This window comes from Malaclemys terrapin, chromosome 7, assembly GCF_027887155.1.
Source record: "Malaclemys terrapin pileata isolate rMalTer1 chromosome 7, rMalTer1.hap1, whole genome shotgun sequence".
Lineage (NCBI taxonomy): Eukaryota > Metazoa > Chordata > Testudines > Emydidae > Malaclemys > Malaclemys terrapin.
Window position 1 is genome coordinate 107,325,510 of NC_071511.1, and position 19,100 is coordinate 107,344,609.

Genomic DNA, 19,100 nt, shown 5'->3' on the forward strand with positions numbered 1-19,100 from the left:
CCCCCCCGGCAAGATTTGAAAGTATCTTGTCCCCTTATTGGTCCTTTAGGTCAGATGCCAGCCAGGTTACCTGAGCTTCTTAACCCTTTACAGGGAAAAGGATTTTGGAGTCTCTGGCCAGGAGGGATTTTATAGTACTGTACACAGGACAGCTGTTACCCTTCCCTTTATAGTTATGACAGGTGTAGAGGTTTGAGGGTGCATGGAGGAAGATGTGGAACATGCATGACTCCTGCAGGGATGCCCTCCCTTGCTCCCCAATACGGAGATAAAGAAAGAAAAGCTGCAATGCTTTTCTAGCACTGAAATGCTTTCAGATTAAAAATGTATGTGGGAGGAACCCTGGATCCATGCTAGTTTAGATATTATAAACCTCCAGCAAATTTAACTCTTTACTTCCTACAGAGGAACAGTAAGTGCCTTTTTGTTCTTGCAGCTGCAGCAGCAAGCATTGACAGAGTTTTCCTTCCTCACTTTCTGTTTTGCAGCATTGCTCTAACCCCTGACATTATACAGTCCGGGACACTAAAGGCGCAGTAGCACAAGAGCTCGGTTTGTTACAGTACTGCACTTGGCAATGAAGTGTAGGCCACAGCCATTAAGGCAAACGAGGCGGTTGCCTAGGGCGCCAAGATTTGGGGGCGCCAAAAAGCGGTGCCCCCAATTTTATTTACAGCGTTCCTGGGCTGGGCTGGGCTGCCTGTGGTGCGCTGACACGTGCGGCTCAGACTTCCTCTCCCAGTGCAGCGGCTGCTCCACTTCTCCCGCCTCCCAGGCTTGCGGCGCCAATCAGCTGTTTGGCGCTGCAAGCCTGGGAGGGGAGGAGAATTAGAGCGGGGGCGGCGTGCTCGGGGAGGAGGCGGAGCAGAGGTGAGCTGGGGTGGGGAGCTGCCGCACGGCTCCCTGAGGGGGGGAGGAGCTGCCACGGGGCGGGGGGGAGTGGGGGAGCTGCCGCAGGGCTGAGGGGGGGGGACGCAAGGTGGAAGTTTCGCCTCGGGTGCGAAACTTCCTTGCACCGGCTCTGGTAGACCGTGGAACTGATGGCATCATCAGAAAGGACTGAGCCTCTCAGCTCTAATAAAATGACACTACTTCTGATGACAGCATTGTGAAACAGGATGAGGAAAGGAGCTTTACTGTCTGTAGTTTCACTGTTGGTCCCGAAGAACATGAGCTCATGGGGACAAAATGGTGGACCTAACAGTCAGTCATATTTTTAAAGGCTACTTCAGATAGATCTCTGAGCCCAACCCAAATCCTCCATATCCAACTCTCAAGGCATTCTAAGTCTGAATTGTGTAGGGTTACCATACGTCCTCTTTTTCCCGGACACTCAAACCCCCATCCGGGGGGAATTGCCAAAAAGCCGAACATGTCCGGGAAAATGGCGGCTCTGCTCCTCCCCTGACTCTTCGGCTCTGTTTAAGAGCCGGGCTGCCCGAGCGCTACCGGCTTTGGGCAGCCCCCATGCCTCCGGACCCTGCACCGCCGGAGCCCAGGAGGGGAAGTGCCCGGCTGGGGGCGCAGGGTCCGGAGGAAAGGGGGCTGCCCGAAGCCCAAGCGCTACCGGCTTCACTGTTTGCCGGGCAGCCTCCAGACCCTGCGCCCCTGGCTGGGCGCTTCCCCTCCCGGGCTCCAGCTGCGCTGGGGAAGCGCCGGCTGGGGGCATAGGGTCTGGGGGCTGCCCGGCAAACCATGAAGCCGGTAGCGCTCGGGCAGCCCTTTCCGCGTGGCTGGGAGTGGGAGGGAGGAGGGGGCGGAGTTAGGGCAGGGAAGGGGCGGAGTTGGGGCGGGGCTGGGGAAATGGGCGGGGCCAGGGCCCGTGGAGGGTCCTCTTTTTTTATTTGTTAGATATGGTAACCCTAGAATTGTGCAAATGGCCCCTATCTTTGTGGTGTCCCAATTGCCTGCATCTGAACTACAGAGGTGTTTGAAATCCAGATCGAGGTTTTGTGGTTTGAGCCCTTCTGTAATTTCATAGTTAGTCTCAGAATCTCTTTCTTGTGTCAGTTTTATCCATGGACCCCACCTAATGCAATAAAGTTAAAAGAGATGAGATCCTTGTTACTGCTGTGCTTGATAAAAACGACACGCTCTGTACATTTTCTAAAAATGAGCAACAGCAGGAAGAGCTCTGCTGTAGGTCTGGAGTGGAGTTTTCCTGTGTGTAGAAGTCACCACCAGTGTTATGGTGTTAGGGTGTCAGTGTTAATTTTGTTTATTCAGATGTCAGTCACGTCGTCTCTGCTCCTCCAATATGCTCTATTTTTAAAGTCTCCTTTCTCTCTAAGAAAGATTTGAAGGTAAAATGACTTACAGAGTTTACCCAAGGGGTCCAATTTTTTCTGATATGACCAGTTTAAACCTACCAATATTGTGAGGTGCTCCTGATACCTTTGCCCTGCTGTGCTACTCAGTTAGATACTGCTGTACGTAAAGAGCTGCACATAAGCTACCATTTGCAGTACACAGCAAATAGTTTTAATTGGCCCTACAAACCCAGGAACATTGTATATTCTTGAGACCCATCGGCCAACACCTTATCTATTAACTATTCACATATACACAGTAAACTTCCTTTCCTAGAGCACTCCTGTAACACGCTGCTGGTCAGTTTCATATTGGGGGAAACTGAGGCTAATGCTTGTGGGGCTAGGAGAGAAGTAGAAATTCCTACTTTGTGAAATCTAAAAATGGACCTGAAAAATCCACCCCATCTCCAACTTCCAAGGATTTTGGCCAATGAAAGCTGATAAAGTGAACAGCCAGCCATAGGAATATCCCACTGATATTTCTGTAGTCCTTTATAAGGGCTGATGTCTTAAAGTGTAACATGATCTTTAATTCTAATTAACTGCTCCTTCTCACACACTTGTCCTTATTCCTCTTTTGCCCCTCCCATTCCCCTAATCTAAAATGCACACTGAGGCAAAAACGAATCTCTGACATTTTTATGTTGGGTTAGAAGCTGAAGAGAACAAATATCACAGCGAAGAACTGAAACTCTACACAAATACAAACTTGATTTGAATGCATTCAAAGTGAGGGTTAATTACTTGTTTTTGGACAAAAGTTGAACAATTCTGCATTTGAAGGCCAGATACAGCAATACCCTGGGATGCTGGACCCAGGGAATGGATCACTTGATGATTACCTGTTCTGTTCTTTCCCTCCTGGGTACCTTGCATTGGCCACTGTCGGATCCAGTCTGGCCGTTCTTATGTTCTTATGCTTTAAAAAATAGTAGAAAAATAACTGAATACAAAATGTACCTCCAACACAATAAGAGCCAGATTAATTTACGCACAAGAGTTATGAGACTGCTATCAATGATACACTGAAGGTTGTTAACAATACCAGCCCCTTTAATTGGCTGGTTACAAAGAAGAACTAATAATAAAGTTTCAAAAGACTTTTCAAATAGTGTAACAAACCTCACAGTTTGACTATAAATCCCCAATCCAATGCCCATCAAATTTTTTGAAATCGGATCATTCCCTAAATCCTCATGCTTTGAGAGAAAAATTAGTCCAGCTGGATTCAGGAAGAAATCCCAACCCCCAACTCCCTACTCTGTGACATGGTAAAGTATTAAACAAGTAGTACATTCCTAACAGTTTACACCTCCCCAGATACATACTGTCACAGTTGAAGACAGATTTCCAGTCTAGATGGACCACAGTTCTGTCTGAATTTGGCAATTCCTACAGTATGTTCCTTCAAAGATGTATCATGTAAACTATGGCCCTTGTTTGTAGTCCCTCTATTTTCAAAGGAGCCTCATATGCACCTTGAAAACTTGTGGTCACTTCCCAGACCAGTGATGGGATGTAAGATTTGTGGAGTTAACAGCACACTGAACCTCAAGGGAAAAATAAGTTTTGTAGTACTCTGAACTGACACAATGGCAGTTGTGCTCTTGGGGCACCAGAGATATTGCCCCACTGGGGAAATTTAAACAAAGTAAAATACATTTACCTCCATCCCAGTTTTGTGTGTTGTGCACAGCTGTCAATTTAAAGGCCTCATCCTTCCATTTTCCAAATGAAGGAACCATATAAGCAGGCTTCAGTACACCATGTTGCGTAATGCAAGGATGCCTAGGGAGGGTGCATCCAACAACTCGACAACACCACAGAGAATGGAGTGGCATTTCAAAAGTACTCCTGGAATGAGTGCATGTGCAGCTAAAGAGAACTACAGTGCCCCATTTAAGTGTCAACTGCTTGCTGGACAGCCAAAGTACCTCGATGGGTAAGAGAGGTGATCTCATCTAGTCCTCCTGGATGCAGGGACGTTGCTGTCACACAGGATTTGAGTCCTGGGTGTAAATAAAGTGGTATCCTCTGCTACTCACTATTAACACCCAAAATAAAACATGGGGATGTATGCATCAGAAGGTAACCAGCATTAGGGACAGTGTGTAAGGATTTGGATCAAAACCTCTTAATTTTAAAAGAATCCAGAATGCAGATCCAGTGAGGAATTTCTTCAAGTCTGACTCCCTTCACATCTTCTCCCTTCTTTTTAACCAATTAAGGGTTAATAAAAGAGTTACTATCATCCGTTTATTGCCTGAGCTATTTTTAGCTGCAGGAGATAGTTCTACAGCTGACAGCACATATAGGAAACTATAGTCAGAAAAGGTCACAGAAGAGGGCAGGATTGAAAACTAGTCTCAGATCAAGAGTCAGTTACAGCGTTTGAGACTGGGGCCTTGCTTACACTGGGGACTTCCGTCATCAGTGACCAGCCATGGGTTTAACAAGGCAGGGATGGGAAAGGCATATTTAACAGTGAGATAATGTTGAATAGAGATTTAAATGTGTTACAGCTTTATCACACTACAGCAGGGCCACTATGTCAGGAACACAGTGTTCACAGAGGGCACTGTACAGTCTTGGTAGAAACTAACTACACCAGTTATGCAGGGAGCAAAAAACCCCTAACCAAAACAGAGGCTAAAGAGATGACTGTTGAGGCTTTTGTGTAAGACACCCAGGAAGCATAACTATTGGTGATTAAATCTTTAAATTGTTCTCTGAAAACCTTGACCTGGCTTCAGGAGCCAACCCAGCCAACGCTCTGGTATCCTGCAGAGAAGACACCCAGGGGAGGAGGATAGCATTACGACATAGGGGGATATAAAAAGGTACAGATAAGAGGAGTAAAATGTGGGCAAGTGGTAGAATTCAAAGCTGAGATGGGCTAGGACTAAAGCATCGGTGTGCTCTCTCTTCAGCTCCATTCCCTCCAGCACATGAGGAACATAGGAATCACCAGAGTGGATCAGACCCCAAGGCCCATCTAGTCCGGTAGCCTGTCTCTGACAGAGGTCAGCACTAGATGCTTCAGAGAAAGATGAGAGAACCCTGCACTTGGCAAATGTTTACTGAATGCCGTGTGGGAAAACCTATCTGTTGGTTAGCTAATGGTTTCTTAGTTGGTTACCTTAGCTAATTACCAGCACAATACATTTCTGGGCTAGAGTAGTGTGGATCCATGCTCTGAAACTAGGAATTCAGTTCTAATCCTGACTCTTGCAGGCCTTGGCCAAGTCATTAGCCTCAATGTTTCAGTTCCCCACAGCAGGGATAATAATTACTCATCTAACCAGGATGTGGTGAGGACTAGTTAGTTAATGTTTGTACAACACTTTAAAAAAGTGAAGCGATTGGTATTATTTCAGTTTTCTTTTGATAGGTATTTGTAGCATGGTTGCATGGATTGCTGTAAAATACTGGCCGAGGGGTAAGAGAGAAACAGAGTTTGTGCTATGTTGCCCAAAGCCCAAGATGATAACACACCTTCCACTTGCTGTAGTGGAAAGGCAAGCGCTGTTCTTCACCCCTGCAGGGACCCAACTGCTCCTCCTCCTTGCTAGGACCTGGCACCTTCTCCTTCAGATTCCTTGTAGGGGTTTGCCACTGCTTCTCTTGCAACCTCTGCTGGGGTGTCTGGCTTGTAGTAAACGTATGCCAAGCAACACTGAAGCAGCACACGGTAGCTCATATTACATTGATGCTTATACACTTTTATTCGGTGGAATTTGAATTGCAAACCCCATAGGGAAAGGATGAAGAACTGTGGGGTGGAGGTGTGGGGCAAGGAAAACAGATTTAAGACCAGGTTTTAGAATTAATTTATTTAAATTGCAGTAATTTTATACCTTACATTTTTCAGGCCAATGGTAGATAGAATTTAGATCTTTTTCAAATTTGGTCCATGTGTCTTGAGTTTTGATAATCAGATGCATTTTATTAATTTTAAAAAAAGTTACGGTACAGATTTAACTGTTGTAGGTGTCAGGAATCACATGACTGGAGTCAGTGTGATGTCACTCTCTTTCCACAGTAGCTACTCTTGAATCATAACTTTTGAGGTGTGATAGTAACTCAAGGCATGGCTCTGTTTTCATAAAAGTTTCCATAGCAAAGTGGCAGGACATTGTGGTCTAACGTTCACAGACCTGTGTGCTGCACCAGACTACATTCTACTATGTGTCTTAAAAGGACTTAGACATACAGTAAAGAGATGCTAATAAGGTCTCAGGAACACAAAAACCAAATGAGAAGTGCGACCAGACAGCCTCTATATTGTCCCATAGGAAGCTCTCCGCTTCCACTGCTCTGTGCTGTGCCTGCAGACCCCCGCAGAGCAAGTCACAGCCAGGCGTATGCTCTCTGACTGCAAAGTGGTGCTTGTGTACAGCAAGCAGGTGTGGATCTCTGGCAACAAGCAGCTCTGCAAATGCACAAGCACATGCATTTTTCAATTCTCAAGCTGCCTGACCTGAGACTGCAGGGAGCACCACGCTTGTCATTTGTAAATTGAGACTGCTGCTGGCTTTGTATCCCTGGTAATATGGTTTGAAGCATGTTGTGGGTGGGGGAACCTTTTTTAAAAAGGTTCCTGGACTTTGTACTAAAGTGTTACAGCTTAATCATTAATAAGGGGCAGGCTTGGTATAGTAAGTGTGAAATTTTCTTGAATGGGCAGTATATCCCAACTCAATGCCAGCAGGGTGAATGTGCTAAGAGGAGGGTGAGTCACAGGTCAGATAGATACACCTGCCCTCCATTGAACTGCCCTGTACACCCATTTGCTTTCTGCCTGACTCAGGGTGTGTGTTATGTTGCTTTCCAATGACTAGCCCACAGAAAGTATAAGGGCATGCCCACACTGCAGTTAGACTCCTGTGGCTGGCCCATGCCTGCTGACTTGGGCTCACAGGGCCTGGGCTACGGGGCTGTTTAATTATCGTGTACAAGTTCAGGCTTGGGCTACAGCCTGAGCTCTGGGACCCTCCCCCCTCGCAGGGTCCTAGAGCCTGGGCTCAGCTTAAGTCTACACCACAATTAAAAAGCCCCTTAACCTGAGCCCCGCAAGCCCAAGTCAGCAGGCACAGGCCAGCTGTGAGTTTTTAATGGCAGTGTAGCCATACCCTCAGAGACTTGGGGCCTGCTCCAAAGCCTACAGATGTCAATGGGAGTCTTTCCATTAACTTCAATAGAGTTTGGATTCAGGCCATTAGTGCTGTGGTAGGTAAGGAGTTCATTAGTTCATGTGCTACAGAGCTTTGTTTTTGCTGCCAAAAGTCTTGGGTTCTGTCCCAGATGCCCCATGTTTGAGGAGCAACTGATAATCATGGTGCAGGTGTGTATGCACCCATGGATTTGTTACACAATGCTGAGCTCTCTGTGCCTGTGTGCAGCTCACTTGATTTCTCTCTCTCTCTCTCTCTCTCTGTTTCCCCATCTGTAAAAAAGGCATTCCTACCATACCTTCTTAGTTAATATTTGTACAGCTCTTTGAAGATTTCATATATTAAGTAAGTGCTAAGTATTGTTACAAGTGAGGAAAATATTATTTTTGTCCTTTGCTACCTATTTTAGAGGTCACGGCTACATATTTAAAGGTGTACTCTCTCAATCCTGTTCCATATCTCCCCAAGATATTTTGAGCTGTATGTCCTTAAGGGGTAAACAAACACTCAGCAGGGCCCCAGTCTATCTTCATATCTTCCTCACTGATCAGAGCCCTAACCACATACAATTCATCTTCAAAACTTCCTCACTAGGTTAATCAGAAATGAGTTTCATAAAGGGGATATTGTACAGTAGGTGGAAATGGTAAAAGGAGAAAAACAGTAAAAGACTAAGAACTAGAGACAACATGGTTTATAACAAGATGGTTGTGGTTATGAAATAGTCAAGATACTAAAAGCAGCAGCGTGTCACTGTAGCAAATGTATTTGGTAATAGAATTTCAACAGATGTGGTGCCGATTATGCAGCATTAGCTGTTTGGCAAGAAACAGGAGATGTAATCTAAAACGGTGTGAGATTAATTGTCACTCACTGGAGGTACAAGAGCGACAGCTTGATTCACACAGAAGAAATAATAGAAAAGTAAATTCAGTGGTGTCAGCCTTAAAACTCTGAAAATCAGGACGATCCCAGTTATGGTTAAAACTCCTACTTGAGTTCATCTTGTTACACCTCTGGTATTGCCACCCATGTGGTGAATTAAATCACACAGCGCTTCCATTTGCTAGGGGAGTAAGTCATTTCTCGTAATATAGAGAGAGTATTCTCTAGTGGTAAACCAGAGGACTAGAAGTCAGAATAGCTGAGTTTTATTCCTAGATCTGCTATTAACATGCTCTGTGACCTTGAGAACGTCACAGTGAAGCAGTCTCTGTTGTTATTTGTTATTATTATTTGTTAAGTGCAGATGTCATCTCTGATTTACAAAAACACAGAAAAAAAAACATTGTCCCTGCCCAAGGAGGCTTACAAACTAAAGGATCAGACAAAACAATAACAGATCTAAACCATTCTGATGAACAGACAGAAGTTACCAGTGTCATAGACTGGTCTGTAATTGGGTATGTAACTGCTTTTCTAACCTACTGTAAGTGGGTTTACACTGATAGTCATTGGTCAGAGTCTGTACATTACTGGCCTATTAAGATAGTTTATGAGTTATGAGTAGAAAAAAATCTTAAGCTACTGAATCCATTTGTGTGTGTATTTTCTTATAACTCAAAACACCACAGCAACCTGAAAATTGTCCTTGTTTGAGCCCCATCACATTGTATGACAGCACAGGGTCTTAATTCACCACTGCACTGGGCCTTCTATCATTTTAGATGCCTGTGCAAGTGGTTACCACGGCAGAATGGTGGCATTTTACACCCACTTTGCCTTGCTGGAAATGACCACGCAAAGTGCAGCAAAGCAGTGGGGAATCAGGGCCATCATTTCCTCTTTTTTGAAGGCAAATCCTGACAAATTCTCCCTCGGCTGCAGTGGTACGAATGGGCCACTGTAATAATTTAAGTCTGAAATATGATGCTGTCTCTTGTTGTCATTGTGTCCTGCTTTGATCAGATACTGTATTTCAGTTCCAAATCAGCAGTTTTTGAAAAATGAATGTTAATGGCTCCTTACTCCTTCTTTGGTTTTGTATTGCATCTCACTTTAGGTTCTTGAAGGACATCTAGGCTAGAAGATGTAATTTTCAGGTCAATAGATACATCAATTAATGTGTAACTTGCATTTCCTACCTTTCCATTCATAACTGGACATTTCCTAACTATAGTTTTGAACCCTGGAGATTACAAGGTGCTGCCAGGATCCTGATAGCTAGTGGAGGGTGGGAGGATGGGGGTCTTTTAAGAATCAAAGCACCGAGAAAGTAGTGCATGTGGATGGAAGCCCCAATAAAAGATGCTCCTGAGTACATTAAGATCATGCTACCTTATTTTGTAACCTGATCGGATCAGACATCCTGATGGCTCTATTCCAGACAATAAAAAATTCTTAATGAAATCTAAATATCATTCTTGGGGTAAAACTGCAGCGCATCAATGGAGAAAGCATCAATTACTATGAATGCTGGAGTCTTGGAGTCAAAAGAGCTGAATGTAGGAGCACCTCTACTCTCCAGTCACGGGATGGCCCATACTGGGTCAGACCAAAGGTCCATCCAGCCCGGTATCCTGTCTGCCGACAGTGGCCAATGCCAGGTGCCCCAGAGGGAGTGAACTTAACAGGTAATGATCAAGTGATCTCTCCCCTGCCATCCATCTTCACCCTCTGACAAACAGAGGCTAGGGATACCATTCCTTACCCTTCCTGGCTAATAGCCAGGACTTAACCTCCATGAATTTATCTAGTTCTCTTTTAAACCCTGTTATAGTCCTAGCCTTCACAACCTCCTCAGGCAAGGAGTTCCACAGGGTGACTGTGCGCTGTGTGAAGAAGAACTACCTTTTATTATTATTAAACTGCAGGAGGTTTGAAAAATCAGAGCTTCCATTAGTTCAGAAAGATACCGTCAAGGTTGACACAGGCCCAACATTTAACTCATCTTCCCCTCAAAATTACACTCATTTGCACAAAAAATATCACTAAGCTAGTGAAAAAGCCCTGTCAATCTGCAAAACAAGGGCTGCAGGGATTGTTGTTCCTGAACTGGAGTAAACAAACCCCACTCTCCATTCAGTCCCAGCCAGTGGTCTTGCAAGACAAGCAAGGTCAGGGAGAGCAGGTGCAGGTTCCCACGCAGCTGAGAACCTTCGGTTTGAGGTTAGGGGAAGATCTGCAAATTTACGCTGTTGCAGCCCTTGGTTTGAACATGAGTTTTCACTAAACCTGTAGAAATTTTATAACCAAAAGAAAAATAAGGCAAGTCCTGCCTTGAGTTGTTTTTTCCCAGCTTTCAGTGATGCCACCAAAAGATTGAGAGCGAGGCTCTTCAGATCAGCAAGAGAGAGGTGCTCACGTATATGCAGTTCTCTGACAATACATATCCCTAAGGTGATGTGGTTAAAGATTATTATTACTGCAGTAAGGCATAGTCCTGGACCAGGACCTCATTGTGCTCCGTGCAGTATAAACACAGAACAAAAAGGTGGTCCCTGCCCCAAGAAGTTTACTATTTAAGTATAAGACAAGAGACAACAGAGAAGCCTAGTTCTTGTCAAATGTTGTGTAGGCCTAACAGAAAAGGAGCATTTGTAAGAAGGATTTGAAGGAGGATAATGAGTTAGTTTAGCATATTTTTAGGGGGAGCTTCTGCTCAATATGCAGGCAGCATGGGAAAAAGCATGGAGATGCTAGTTTGAAAAGGTAACAAGTGAGTGATGGTGGTGGCACCATTGGCATTAAAGGCAGGGATTGACAGCTCAATGGGGAATGAGAAATGATAGGTAGGGTGGGGATAGGCTGTGAAGGGCCTTGAAAGGGTAGACAAGAAGCCTGTTTTTGATGCAATAGAAAATGGGGAGCCAGTGGAGGGATGCAAAGACTGGAGTCAAAGGAACGGGCTACGAAAATGATCTTTGTGGCAGCATTCACCTCTGGCTCCCATGCCACAAGTAGAATTACTGGACAACAACCTTATAGAATAAATTAATTGATCCGTGACCTTGGATATCTCTAGGATATCCTAGAGATATCAACTGAATAACTATTGGACATATTATTTGTCAGCTGAAGTGTGCTAACAAGGTTCATAAAAATAGTAAGATAATTTATAAGTTGCTCCACTGATTCATACATGATTAATCTAAAAAAAAGTCTACAATTTATTTCTAAATTCTAAATTTGTTCTTTCTGGATTTTTAGGGAAACCAGGGGCTACTCTCCAGTAGGAAAGGCTAGTACTGTCTTCTCCTGGTTAATCGCAGGTAGTAAGTTGCTTTGCCCTTATGGTAGCAAAACATGGAAACTAGTCCAGAAGCACCCTCCTGCTTTTAAAGGAAAGTTTCACTCCTGAAATGTTATTATTCCTAGGGCAGGATATAAAGCAATACATAAATAAATGTATAAATAAAGTGGCTTTTAGAATAGCGTTTTAGGAACAATCTGTATTATCCTCAGAGGAGTCTTTCGGAAGTGTTGGTTAAAAAAACAACAACTTTTCCATCATGTCTAATCGAGGATGGCAGTTTGTCAGTGGAAAACAAAACCACCAAGCGTTTGTGCTGGGAGACCCCTCATGAGGGAGAAGAAGTTTCCCTTTCCTCTAGAAGAGAAGAAAGCTTATGCCTGGATTTAGAATATGGATCATGGTTTCATCTTTGACACAGACAGCCAACCCCAAAACAATGAAATGTCTGTCTTTCACTCTTCCAAAAACAACCGAATCCATGTTCCTGGAAAACCAACCGCTTAGGAAATGCTTATGTTCACCTCCCAAAGGAGTAACCACACTACTTACGGGACAGTCATTAGTGCCTAGTATCCTACAAGTTGAAAAAGCTCTTATGAAGCACTGGATTAGATAAAAATTGTTTTCAAGCAATAATCGTGCCAATTTTCATACACTGATACAGATATACCATCTATAAAATAAAGTGGGGGTGATGATCCTAAAAGGAAGCTTTGTCCTTTATTTTTCATCCCATTGCTCTTGATTTCCTTCAACCATAGTATACAGTGGCCTCAAGGCAGGGGCTGTAATGGGAAGACATGACAAGTGAGTGATGGGCTCTGATACAGTTACAGAACTATCCCTCTTTAAAAAAACAAAAGGGTTGTAATTTTACTGTTAAGAAATCTCCCTGCCAAATACTGACATATCACCAAACATCCTGTCATTCTGGGGCTACTGAATTTCCCCAGTCCCCATCACCAGGAAGGCAGTTGTCACTGTAAAGCACAGTAGAAGGCAAACCATATAACCCTAGACAAGGGTACTGCACACTCATAAAATGCAAAGCATGGCTGATAAAGAAGCATGATCAGAGAAAGTTCTCCCTTATCTAAGAGACCGGGGTGCTAACTGTTGCCACACAGCTGGTCTTCCTCCACCAACCCTGGCAACAAAAGTCCCAAGGTCACTTCCAAGCACAGGTCTCCGTTTTTAGGTGCCATGGTGTGGCAGGCTCCAGACATTCTGGCCCTGTCCACTCCATGATTGCAACCATGGTGATGAGCACGCGTTGGGTAGTATGTGAATAATAAATGATAGTAGTAATATAAAGCAACAAACAATGCTTTATACATAGATGTTTCCTGACTGGCTTACAGCATGGCTTCTCTGATGTGGGGATATTTTTGAGAACCAAGGCCTTTTTATACCAGGCTCATGTTTCTGAGAAAAAACAAATCCCTGTGCAGGCTGATCAGTGAACCTATGCTGGAACCCTGCTAGCAACGCGCCTGTTTCAACATGACTGTTGTTTGCAGTTTCAGCCATATTTGCTCCAGGAACAAAATTTTCAAAAGTAAACTATTTTTGAATATTGTAGAGCATGGTTTGGAAAATGATCAGGCTCTAGTCATTATCACCACTGACACCTTCCATCACAGAAGTGGAGATTTTAAGGCCAGAATTCACTATTGCGAACATGTAGTATGACTCCTGCACAACACAAGCCATAGAATTTCACCCAGTAATTCCTGCGTTGCACCTATTCACGTGGGGCTGAACTAGACAGTACCTTTCAGAAAGCGGCATCTGATCTTGACAAAGATTTCAAGAGATGGAGAATCCACCACATCCCTTGGTAAATGGTGCCAATGGTTTATCATTCAGGTCTGCAATCTATGGGTTATGTTCAATTCCTCCCTTTCCCTTGCTCCACATATTCAGGCCCTATCCAAATCCTGCTTCCTCATCTTCCTCAGCATCTTCACCCTTTTCTTTCCATCCCCAGTGACAAGTCTGTCGATCAGGCCACCGTTATATCCCACTTGGACTACTGCAACATCCCTCTTCCTGGCCTTCCAAACACACACGATGCAGCCCTTCAGCCCATACAAAACATGGCCACAAAAATAATCTTTCTTGGCTGTTGGTCTGATCATGTAACTCTCCTCTTTGTGTCCCCCCACTGGCTCCTCATCCTCTATTGCATTGGATTCAAGTGTCTTGTCTCCAGTTTCAAAGTGCTATATAACTGCCTCTCTCTATTTATCCTCTCCTTGTCAAGTTTCACCTCACCTCTGCACATTCCTCTCTGCACCCCCTTTCCACCTGCTGGTTAGCTTCTCTCAGCGCCCAGGCAGAAGGCGTCCATGCTTCCTTCTGTGCCTGGTAGGGCTTCCCTGAGCTCATCTGCAGGGACCCTACCCTATTCACATTAAGTCCCACTTCTAGCCCCACTTCTGTTGGGCTGGCTGCTGACAGTGAATCTGTGGCTATGTTTAAAATAAAATCCCTAAAGATTGTTCTTCTTCCTGTAACTTCTCTCTACCTATCAAGCTTTAGACTGAGCTCCTTGTGCCAGGGACATCCCTTCTCGAATGCCTGAAAAGTGTCTAGCTCATTGTGTGTGCTACCATAAATAAATAATACATAGCAATACAGTGACTTTGTAGCTTTTACTCTCAGCAAATACAGAGTGACTGTATTAACTTGAGCCGGGGGAGGGATAGCTCAGTGGTTTGAGCATTGGCCTACTAAACCCAGGATTATGAGTTCAATCCTTGAGGAGGGGCCATTTAGGGATCTGGGGTAAAAATCTGTCTGGGGATTGGTCCTGCTTTGAGCAGGGGGTTGGACTAGATGACCTCCTGAGGTCCCTGACATTCTATCTCTAGTTTTACACCACTGCAAATGTGAGCAAAATTTGGCCCTCAACTGGTGGTGGAGAGAACACTACAGAGTAACCCTTTACCAATCATAATTCAGGAGTTCTGTCATTGGCCTGAGTAGGAGCAGGACTGTAGCTATAAATAATAAGGAAAAGGACCAGATCCAAGTATGGGCTGGATTTTTATTACTTGTACAGTTCACTTAGGAAAGTAGCCCTGCCAGCTTTCATGCTAAAGTACAGGATATCTTCATGTGGGAGTAATATATTAACTGGCACAGAGCAACAGAGCAAGATTAGGCAAGTTATGTTGAACATTCTTGACTTTGGTGGAGTCGATTTTCATAGGTGAAGGGGATTTTGACACAGCAGGCAAGCAGGGCAGACTCCTGGAGGTAAAAAGAACATAATGTTAGTGACTTCATGCTGCTTGGACAGTGGCAGAAACTGGCATAGCTTTGCTATAGAGCAATGTGCAGTCTAGCACACTTACCATTCCCTGTGGCTGATTCTAATGAGATTACAGGGGTAAGATATGAATTAGAAGACTGGAGGGTTAGATGGTGTCAGATAAAGACACTGAATAATGGCTTGTTGTCTTTATTACTACATGTTTCCTCTGCTCTCCCCTCAAGTTTTGGGGGGAAAAGGCTCTTTGTAATTCCTGGAGTGGGCAATCAAAATAAGCAGTCTAAAAGTTAACAAAATGATGACAGGGGTGTTCTGAATTTGAGGCTCTGGGTTGGCTAGTTACCTTCCAGAAGCAAATTTGTCCTAGCAACAAACAAACGAACAACAACAAAAGTTTAGTATACATTGTGTACTTCTGCCCAAGTTGAAGTAAATTCTGCTGGTCAGTTACCATGCTATGTTGCAATAAAAAAATCTACCTCTTATCCATTACTTTTCTAAATTACTTTTTAAAAAAGCATTGAAGGTTGTTTGCATAAGCAGGGTAACTTAAAAGATGTTCTGCAAATCAAATTGATTTACAGACATATTAAACATTTTTTTCCCCAGAGGCAGAAAAAAAACCCAGAACGATGAAGTGGCAAGAACAGAGCTCACTTAATGGGAAGATAAATAATTCCTTACTTGTGTTAATAATTACAACACTTGTTTGTACAGAGCTTAGATCAGGGGTGGGCAAACTTTTTGGCCCAAGGGCCACATCTGGGTATGGAAATTGTATGGCAGGCCATGAATGCTCATGAAATTGGGAGATGGGGTGCAGGAAGGGGTGAGGGCTCCGGCTGGGGGTGCGGGCTCTGGGGTGGGATCAGAAATGGGGAGTTCAGGGTGCAGGAGGAAGCTCCGGGCTGCGGCAGAGGGTTGGGGTGCGGGGGTGGTGGGGCTCAGGCTGGGGCTGTGAGCTTTGGGGTGGGGCTGGGGACGAGGGGTTTGGAGGGCAGAAGGGGGTCAGGGGTGCAGGCTCCGGGTGGCGCTTACCTCAAGCAACTCCTGGAAGCAGTGGCACATCCACCCTCCAGCTCCTACGCGGAGGCATGGCCAGGCGCCTCTGCGTGCTGCCCAGTCCGCAGGCGCCGCCCCTGCAGCTCCTATTGCCCGTGGTTCCTGGCCACTGGGAGCTGTGGGGGCAGCGCTTTGGATGGGTGCAGCATGTGGAACCCCCTGGCTGCTCCTACGTGTAGGAGCCAGAGGGGGGACATGGCGCTGCTTCCGGGAGCCGTGTGGAGTCACTGCAGGCATGGACCGGGGCAAGCCTCCGACCCCACTCCCTGGCAGGAGCTCAAGGGCCAGATTAAAACATCTGAAGTTTGCCCACCTCTGGCTTAGATACTATTACAGTAGAAATAATAATCAAAATAAAAACTGGAACTGAAAGAACTTTTTTTTTAACTGTTAGGCTGGGGTTTTTGAATTATAATAGCATTCAGGAGCTTAACTCCCTTCTGCCTGGTCTACCCACAGTTTTTGTACTGGTGGAACTATTTCAGTTAAGGGTGTGATTTTTCATTGAAATAGTTCTGCCAGCACAATCCCTGGTGTGGATCCAGCTATAAAGGTGCCTAAGATATAGCTTATTCCCCATCCTATAGAAGAATAGCCGTACTAATACAAAGCACTCTTATACCAATACAGTAACTCCTCACTTAACGTCCTCCCGCTTAATGTTGTTTCGAAGTTACGTTGCTGCTCCATTAGGGAAAATGCTCGTTTAAAGTTGTGCAATGCTCCCTTATAACGTCGTTTGGCTGCCTCCTCTGTCCACTGCTTGTAAGATTCTGTGGAAGAGCAGCGACTTTACAAGGGAGCACTGCACAACTTTAAACGAGCATCCGCTCCTCCCTTTCCCTCCCAGAAAGTCCTAAGCGCCGCCAAACAGCTGTTTGGCAGCAGGGAAGCACTGAGAGGGAGGGGGAGGAGCAGGGACATGACGTGCTCCGAAAAGGAGGTGGAGTGGGGGTGGGAAGAGGTGGGCCTGAAGTGGAGCGGGGACAGGAAGAGGCGGGCCTGGAGCATCCCCCAGCAAAGTCAGCGCCTGTTCTTCTGGGAGGAAACTGCCGCTGCTGCTGCACAAGGTGCTTCCTAGTGTCCTTGCCTGCAGCGGATTGTGCCCGTGTGGGGTAAGCCGGGACATCTCCCAACCACAGTACAGTACAGTGCTGTACAGTATATAATGCCTTTTGTCTGCCCCCCAAAAATGTCCTTAGAACCTAACCCCTTGCATTTACATTAAATCTTATGGGACAATTGGATTCGTTTAACATCGTTTCACTTAAGGTTGGATTTTTCAGGAACATAACTACAACGTTAAGTGAGGGTATAACTGTGTCCACACTAGGCCTGTTGTACCCCATTTTAACTATCCCAGTACAGTTAAAGCAGTACAACTTGTGCATGTGGACAAGTCCTGAGACTCTTTTGAAATCCAGACCCTAATATTTTTGACTCTTTGCAATTCCCTTAGTTTAGACGGGGAAACTAAAACTGGTCCATTTCACTCTGTGACTCTCATTCAGTAACCTAATGCTCCCAGTTTTCCGAGGCTAAATTTAAACAGACAAGAAAAATTGTTTTCATTGAAATAAAAAAACCTACAAAAATACTCCTCTTCTGCATTAGATTTTGTTAACACCTTTTGTTCTCTTTAACCTACATTTTGGTTCTAAAATTAGTTGCCCTGTCTCCTTAAGGAATATACTCTGGGTAAGAACATAACTGAAAATACTAAAATGACAGCAAAGTGGATTACAATCTTGCATAATATAAGTATTGAAAAGAAATCTCACTGTTAGAAGTAAAATGAAAAGTCAGTTTTCAAATCTCACTCCCCAACTCCCTGCCCCCCCATCACCACTGAAAAGGAAAGTTTGACTGGAGTTTGGCTTACTTTCGTTCACTGTGCCCTTTACGCATAAGAACTGCCCTAGATTTCTTATCACAGCAATATTGTTTTTCCTAATGAATGGCAAATATGTCAGACTTGTTGATTTATGCCTAAACCTGAGTTACCTATATAAATCTCATGTATCAGCATATTGGTGCAGATACCAGTGTACTTCTGGTCTAAAAATTGTTGAGCTGTCTAGACAGTTTGAGGTGATAGGTCATTCAGAAGGTGTTAAAGGACTACATGTGCTGTAATTGGATTATTATGGAAATCTGAAACTTAGTCCAGGGTACTTTTAAAAGGGTATGTTTACCAGAGGCCCAAATTAGAATAATAAAGCTGAGTTTCATGAAATTACAGCAACCCAGCCACATAGATTTTTCTATGTAAATTTGAACATTCAAAGTTCAATAAATACATTGTTAGTAGCATGGATTCTTCTGAAATTATCTCCTCAATATCTAGCAAAACAGTTGAGACTACTCATGTGCTTAAAGTTAAGCAGGTGCTGAAGTGCTTTGTTAGATCAGGGCCATAGTTCTCCATTAGCATTTGGCCAAATTCTCACTGCAGAATCAGGCCCATTAAATTGAATTGCATAAGGGAAAACAGAGTCCTATGCATTTAAAATATAATGTATTAGTCATTATTCATTATTTATAAAGCACCATATGTTTATGGTACTTGACTATTCATTGGTATCAATGGGAGCTCCGTGCAAGTTCAGATCCACTGCACATATCTAGGAAGAGAAGTTTTACTCTTAAAGAAGAATCTGAATTTTTTTCCATAAAACCCCCTGTTTCTGTAGAATTGTGCATCACTTTCATTGTATAATTCTAAATACAGAACCAAAGCCTCTTTCTTCTCCTCTTCTTGTTCCAATTTCGTTTTGGGGCTCCTTTTCTGTCATGAGCATCTTTCCATTCATGTGAAGCTCCATCACCCTGCAAAGTCCCTCCTTATCCAAATGACTATCTTTCTAACATGTGAATTAATCCTGCAGCAACTTGCTCTATTTTCTAAATTTAGCTCTATTAGCTTCACAGCTTTTTGAAATGTCTCTCTACCAGCAGGCTGTAATCAAAGATGGCCAGAATTAAGATTTTTCATTAATCAAAAGGTTTATCTTTCAACAAAGTGCTCTTAATGAGCACAGAGTGTGATGAGCACAGAGTATGACATGAGAATTTCC

At 44.2% G+C, this 19,100-nt stretch overlaps 2 protein-coding genes across 5 annotated transcripts in view; one reads left to right on the forward strand and one right to left on the reverse strand.

Annotated features, from left to right (window-relative positions):
• The window catches only part of FAM53B (family with sequence similarity 53 member B), a 139,202-nt gene that overhangs the window by 61,347 nt on the left and 58,755 nt on the right, over positions 1-19,100 (forward strand). The window lies entirely within an intron of this gene.
• LHPP (phospholysine phosphohistidine inorganic pyrophosphate phosphatase) overlaps positions 14,745-19,100 on the reverse strand; it is a 242,687-nt gene continuing 238,331 nt past the window's right edge. Inside the window, exon 7 of the mRNA XM_054035063.1 lies at positions 14,745-14,939. Within this exon, the coding sequence (XP_053891038.1) occupies positions 14,819-14,939 (121 nt within the window). The 3' untranslated portion in view covers positions 14,745-14,818. The remainder of the gene's footprint in view (positions 14,940-19,100) is intronic.